The 7,871-nt window shown below is 40.7% G+C and overlaps 1 protein-coding gene across 1 annotated transcript; it reads left to right on the top strand.

The window, feature by feature from the left end:
- Positions 1-3,926: 3,926 nt before the first annotated feature.
- LOC119573506 lies at positions 3,927-5,003 on the top strand. Its single transcript, XM_037920722.1, has 3 exons — positions 3,927-4,376; positions 4,480-4,824; positions 4,866-5,003. Exons 1-3 carry the CDS (start codon positions 3,927-3,929, stop codon positions 5,001-5,003), a joined length of 933 nt encoding a protein of 310 aa, XP_037776650.1.
- Positions 5,004-7,871: the final 2,868 nt, after the last annotated feature.

Here is a 7,871-nt window from a genome sequence, read left to right on the forward strand (position 1 = left end):
ATATATATATATATACACCAAACCATTGATATATATATATATATATATATAAATATAATATTTTATTATATAAAATATATATATATATTATATAGTCATATTTATATATATATATTCAAATACATATATATATATATTATATATATATATTATAATATATATATGAATATTATATATGTATTATATTATATTATATATTATATAAAATATTATTAATATACACACACACCCTTATATATATGTAACATTGGGATTATAATATATATATACACATATATACCCCATACCTATATGTATGTGTATATATACTTGTACATAAATATATTGTTACGGGCCGACCGCCTCGTCTCTCTGCCCCCACACAAGCAGGGTAGGCAGACGCGTACTAAACCACAGGGTCGTGAACACTGACAGCTCCACAGGCACCGAGCACCACAGCGTCCCATAACCTACAGGGATATGCCAGATGGCAAGGGAGGGCACGAAAAAACACAAATAATCTTTCCTTTATTTCCACATGTTATTTACCCGTACACTTTTTTATAGGCACAATACAGGGGACACCAGCATGTCACACTGCACGATCAGCTTATAACAGGCACACAAAGTTTTACAGGTACAAAGGCACACACAGGGCTTCACAGGGGCATACCCAACTCCGTCTCCTGGCTTGTTCCTCTGCTCCTCTGCTCCAGCCAGCTGCGTCATGTTTGCCCAGGTCCCTTCATGTTAACCCATGCCCGTTCATCCTTTTCATGTTAACACATGTTTCGCCAGAGACAAAGACCCACTGGGGTACAATATGTATATATAAAATATATTGTGTATCTATATATTATTTTATCTATATATCATATATATTAACTTATGTGTATGTATATTTACAAACACACACACACACACACACACACCACACACACAACCACCACAACCACACCACACACACACACCACACACACACTCACACCACACCCACACACACACACACACACACACACACACACACACACACACACACATATATATATATATATATATATATATATTATATATATATATTGTTAATTATATATATATGTATAAAATTTTATATATATATATTTTATATATTATATTATTATATATATATAATATACACGTGTATATATAGGGGTGTGTTATGTGTATATATATATATTTTATATTATTATATATATATATTATATATATATATCTATGTGAGTGTAATATACATAAATGTTTGTGTATATATACATATTTATGTATATTGTATATATGTATCTATATGTTATTTATATATATATATATATATATTATATTATATAATATATATATATATATTATATATATATATGCATGTATATATGTATATATATGTATATATAAATGTGTATATATATGTGTATATATGTGTAAATATATATTTTATAATGTATATACTTCAACAGCAATCCCTAGGCTCCCCAGCTCCCCCAACAACAAAGGTAGTTCGATCATCCTCCAAGAGACTGAGGATGATCCAGGCCACTACATGGCATTCTCACCTCAGATTGACCCCATGTGTGGGCCTCCAACCGGGCAACGCCTTGGCACAACCAGGCAAGCCCCCAAGGAGGAAGAGTGGGGGCCGGGGGCTATTCACCCCATCACGTAACCTCAGGGTGCAGATTCCCTGGGAGACTTGTACACATATGAATATATATATATATATATATTATATATATATATATATATATATATATATAAATATATATACACACACATATATATATATATATATATATATATATATATATTATATTTATACACACACATATGTATGTGTACATTTATATATATATATATATATATGTATATATATATATATATATATATTATATATATATACATATATATATATATATATATATATAGCCCAAGTCAGTGCTGGTCCCAAGCCCGGATAAAATACAGAGAATGATTACGTACGTACTCAATCCAAGAGCATCACAACGTGAAAACTGCAACTGAGTATCATGCTGTGACCACGGCGGATCAGACATGAACCTACCGTTAAAGAAGATATATATATATATATATATATATATATATATATATATATATATAATATATACATATATATAATATATATATATATATATATATATATATATATATATATATATATATATATATATATATATATATATATATATATATATATTATGTATTATGTAGTATATATATATATATATATATAAGAAAAATATATATAAATGTTTATATATATATATATATATATATATTATATATATATATATGTATATATTATATATATATATATATATATATATATAAATGTTTATATACACATATATATATTATACATTTAAATATGTATATGTACATATATAAAAATGTATATATACATAAATGTGTATATATATAAATGTGTATATATATAAATGTGTATATATATAAATGTGTATATATATAAATGTGTATATGTATAAATGTGTATATGTATAAATGTGTATATATATATGGCAGATACCACAATCACTTCACTCAGCACCAGTGCAGCCTCACTCAGCATTGTTTCCCTTTGCAACAAGTCATCTGCCACAATCACCTAACACAGGCACAGCCTCGCTCTGCATAATTACCTCCGCACTGGCGGTGGGATGCTGTCAGTGGGGTCAGCGCTGATTTGTCACGACGAGGGGGAGCGGGCTGCTGCCGTTCGGCCAGTCAGCATACTCGACTGCTGACCTCACATCTCCCATATTGTATTTGTACCACATGCTCGCCAAAAATTAGACAGACTACTCTGCACCTCTTGAGTCTGACTCTCCTTCCATTCAAGGCCTAGGGTCCTCATTAAACTGACCTAGGCCTCTCTGACATTGGTGACCCCTAACAACATGAACACAGATGCAGCTACTCTTTTCACCAAAGTGAATGCCACCTTCATCCGCCTCCCGCCCTTTACGCCAAATGTAGCCCAGTTCAGGCTCAAGAATATTGTTAAGGCAACCACCAAAGCAGACCACATCGTAGCCATCTCGCCCGAGGAGGTTTTCCACCGGTTAGCCCCCTGGTTAGACAGCCAGCCTGATGACACTGAATACGACAGGCTGAAGTAGGAGCTGTTGCAGGAGTTTTCGCTTTCTCTGAGAGGGCATGACAAATCCTCAACACCCTAAACACACCACTTGGAGATCGTACTCCAAAACAAGGCTGGCAGGAAATCACCAGCCTATACTGCCTTCCCATCAAAGATACACAAGGTAAGTTCCACGAAAAAGAGATTTGGCTCTGCTCCACAGCAATATCAGGGAGAAGCTCCAGGACTTGGATGAGATGGCTGGCCATTAATGTTCTCCTCACCAGAGCCAATGCACTGATGGAAACACAGCAGCAAGCCTGCCCTCATTCAATAGCTCCTGTTTTCCCACCGACTAGTACCGACATCAATGCAGCAACTACCCGAGGATCCAACACCAATCCAGAGGCCTTTCACCCAATTCCTGGCTGCAGATGGCATTTGCTCCTACCACAAGCGGTACGGGAGCACAGCCTATAATTGTCTTGACGGATGTAGGCATCCAAGAAAGCAGAAGGTGGCCACTAAGCAATGCGGCCACAACCACAATCAACACCGTTTTCCACATCCGAGATGAGAGAACCGGAAAGCATTTTCTTGTCAATACCAGAGCCTTCCTCTCCATTTTCCCAGCAACGCAGTACAACAAACAACCTGTCAACAATGACCCGCAGAGGCTTGTCACCACTAATGGAACTCCAATTAACTCCTACGGTTCCAGAGACATTACCTCATTCAAAATTCCTACAGGACATGCTCAGCGATTTCCCTTCAGTCTTCAAGCCAGAGCTCTGCCACACCAACAGCAGCAGAGCAACAGCAGAACAACAATCCTGAGACTATGGCTTACGTCACGGCCATTACCAACCTTCGCTGGGAGAATGTCACCATCAGAGATTCACCTGTCCTCTGCGACATCAGCACCGGTCGCCTTCACCCCTTTGTACCTACCACATTTCGGAGGGACATCTTCGACCTCATCCATGGATTGGGTCACCCATCCATCTGCAGCACCACCAAGCTTGTTGCAGAGAAGTTTGTGGCACTCCATGAAGAGAGATTTCAGAGACTAGGTAAGGAGCTGCAAGCAGTGCAAGCGCAGCAAGATTCATCACCACACCAAGCCACCTATCCACGACCTGCCCCAGCCCACATGACGTTTTGGTCATATCCATGTGGACGTTGTCGGACCTCTCCCACCGTCACTGACCACTTTACCCACTGGCCCAAGGCTACGTCCATGGAGGATGCAATCACCAGTTCCTGCTTGGCTCCTGGATTGCTTGTTTTGGTCTCCCGTAGCACATAATGTCCAATAGGGTAGCGAGTTTCACCTCAGAGCTGTGTAGGGCTTTGGCGTCACTTTCCACTTCACAACGGCATACCATCCACAGGCTAATGGCCTTATCAAGAGATGGCATCAATCCCTCAAGACAGCCCTCACCGCCCGCTGCACCACAGCCACATGGACTTTGCAGCTCCCCTGGGTGCTTCATGGGCTCAGGACAGCTCCTATGGAGGATCTCACCCATTCTGCAGCTGAGATGGTATATGGTCAGCTCCTTATGCCCAGAGAATATTTCCCCAGCAACGGCTCGAGCAACACCCGGCAATTTGCTCCCAGCAGACCCACCCATCGCTCTCATCGCCTGTCCTACACCTCACCAAGACTGGACGTGGCTGATTTCATCTTTCTCTGCGATGATGCCACTGCCAGCCGCTATCCTTCCCTTACAAAGGTCCTTTCAGGGTCCTTCAGTGCCCCCCCAGGGCTTTTAAGCTACAGCTTGATAGACGGATTGACTGTGTCATCATGGAGTACCTTAAACCAACATACATGAGTGCACTGGACCATGATGATGCCACTTACGTGAGACCTGGACGCCATTCTCTCCCCCACAGGATCTTCAACCTGTAATCCTTTCTTCCTCGATAGGGGGGAGGTATTGTGGCAGACACCACAATCACTTCATTCGGCACCGGCGCAGCCTCGCTTGCCATAATTACCTCCGCACTGGTGGTCGGATGCACCAAATATGTTATATACTTTATTTAGCCAAATGGAATTGCTTTCTCGTGATTCCCCATGGCTCCTTAATCTGACATTCTTTTCTTCCATCATTGTCTCCAAAAGCAAGTCGGCAAAGTTTCATTCTGCAGCCACCCAAATCGTTCCCATCTTGAACCCAAGCCAAAGTACCAACCATGACAGACTTCACTGGTAAACCCATTCTTGCAGAACCTCATCCTACTGTCAATACTTGTAATTGTCTCTATCTCCTCATCAAACTGCCCTGTCTGTAACAAAAATTGGTCAGATTGTGGAAAAGACTTACTTGCCTGCCTCATGGACTATGATGCAGTATTAGTACAATGCTACACCCCTAGAGGCCAATATTGCCAAGATTACTTTCCATAGACATGACCTCCCCTTTAATCTTTATATTGGTGGAGAATCCCTCCCTGTCTGAACATGTCAGCCTCACCCCTTGTCAACGTCAGAATTATTGGCGACTAGGACTTCCTGCCGAATGTTCCGTACCACAGCCCAATACCCTCTAATTTGGTCATAATCGATCAAACTGCTCAGCACAGTCATGCACATATGTCAATTGTGGCAGACCCCATAATGTATTTTATAGGGGCTGCCACACCTACAAGTTTGAGTGTGAGGTAGCAGATTTAGACTTGGCCTCACTCGGCATGAAGCATGTCAACAAGGTTTTTCTCTTACTCCCTACTCCAATAATGTTGCTCGTGCCCCTTCCCCTTCCTCCCAAGATGTCCCACACCCTCTCCTATACTTATTCTTCCTCCATCTTACATTCCCACTTCTACCCACTATCTCCCCCAGTCAATTTCTTTTTCCATTCTAAATCCAAACACTCCAATCTTTACTACTGCCCTCTCCCTCCTCACACTACTTGCAGCAGACAGTCTAAATGTTCCACCCCTTCTTCCCCTAGCACACTCTCATTTGACCTACCTCTGCCTTTACCCCTCAGACACCAGTCTCCTCTTCCCCCATCATAAGAAAACCTTTGTTTCTTAAAACTCCTGACCAGCTCCATTACAGACACGCTTAAGGATGTTCAAACTATCTGCTCAAGTCCCAAATTGACACTCAAACCCTACATCCACAACTCCCACTCCTTCCTCACTCTAAGTAATTGCTGATATCCATCCTCCTACTCATATTCCCCCTACACCCCTTCCTCCTACTCACTCCCAACACACTCCATCCCCCCAGCTCCAGTTCTACCTACATTAACCCACCATACAGCCCCGCTATCCCTTCCACTCCCTCCTGGATACACACGTGAATCCCTTATGTCACAACAATGCCCTTGTATTCACCTCCTGATACTGCACCAACTTCCCCTCTCATTCCTTATCTCACCACCTAGTTCCTTCCACTTGAAATTCTCCAACATGCATTGTTACAGTTATCACTTGTAGATTAACTAAAGAATTGGTATCCTACAACTGAATATTAGCAGTTTCCGGTCTCAAGACCTGACCTTTGTCATAACATTTCTTGTAACTCATCCATTATCTGCCTCCAAGTGACTTCTCATACACATCCTCCTATACCAATTCTCAATTACCATTTTCTCTCTTCTCTGTGTATTGTCTATACTTATCCAAAAGAAAACACTGTATGTTGTGCTTCCCTTTCAAACCACAATCCCATGCACAGTTATTCATGTCTTTCTTTGCCGTTGGAACAGTTATTTCAGTCTACTTCTCCCCTACCCACCCCATTGTCTTTGTTGCCTTTGAAACTCTAATCTTCCAACTCCAGCCACCTTTCCTCATAGTTGGTGATTTTAATTAACTGCCACCACACACTTTGGGTGATTCCACCACTACCTCCAGTGGTTCATCCCTAGAATGCTTCCTCTCCACAGCTGACCTTATTATTCTTAATTCAGATCACATGCGCACACAATTGTTTTGATGCCTTGACCTCACTCTATGCTTCCTTTCTCTCCATTTAGACTTCCACTGGTCAGTTCTAAACCACTTTCCCTATAGTGGCCACTTTCCAGTCCTCCTTTTTCCTACTTTATATGACCCACTTCTTAAACCCCCACACTAGTGCTTTAATAGAGTTGACTGGCATAATTTTACTTCACTCTCTACTGTTCAGATATGCTATAATGTTTCACAGTTACAATCATAAGAGCTGCCTTTATAGTCATTCCCCAAACCTGCAACCATTAATACCTCCAAGCGTGCTTCCACGGTGGATTCTGGATTGCTTTCAAAATACTTTGCTTGAAATGCGCATCCTGGAAGTTATTGCTACAAACAAGGCACCCCTTATCAGCTGTCAGCCCTAAATCCTCCTTAATAGAGATCCGCCTGTTCTTCGTGTTTAGCTGGCAAAATTGTTTCCTCAATTACCTCTACATCTAGTTCATTTATTTGGCATCTGACCATAAACTATCAGGCAAAACTCCCTCATCCAGCCCCTGCCCTATCATATTAGAGATACTCTCATCTTGATCCTCTCCAAGTTTGATAATGAATTAACACAGTACTTATCTCTTGTCACGTTTTCTGAGCTGCCTGTATGTTTCCCTATGTAATGTTCCTCTTTCAGGCCCACACATTCTGATCTGCCTGTATATTCCCTAGTAATAGTTTCCTCTTCAGGCCCACACATTCTGTTGTCCTTCCATGCCTTTACTGCTATTCTGTACTGCCTGTACAGGTGGCAGAATCCCAACACTTTCTCCTTTGACAACTCATTCCTCTTAACCTCACACCATAAAACATA

The sequence above is a fragment of the Penaeus monodon genome, chromosome 5 (genome assembly GCF_015228065.2).
Source record: "Penaeus monodon isolate SGIC_2016 chromosome 5, NSTDA_Pmon_1, whole genome shotgun sequence".
In the NCBI taxonomy this organism is placed as follows: Eukaryota; Metazoa; Arthropoda; class Malacostraca; order Decapoda; family Penaeidae; genus Penaeus; species Penaeus monodon.

Excerpts from the sequence above, each read along its gene's own strand:
- LOC119573506 (XM_037920722.1), top strand. The coding sequence starts at position 3,927 with ATGGCTTACGTCACGGCCATTACCAACCTTCGCTGGGAGAATGTCACC. Across the intron at positions 4,377-4,479 it reads CTCCTGGATTGCTTGTTTTG|GCTAATGGCCTTATCAAGAG; the intron begins GTCTCCCGTAGC and ends TACCATCCACAG. Across the intron at positions 4,825-4,865 it reads GCTATCCTTCCCTTACAAAG|CTACAGCTTGATAGACGGAT; the intron begins GTCCTTTCAGGG and ends AGGGCTTTTAAG.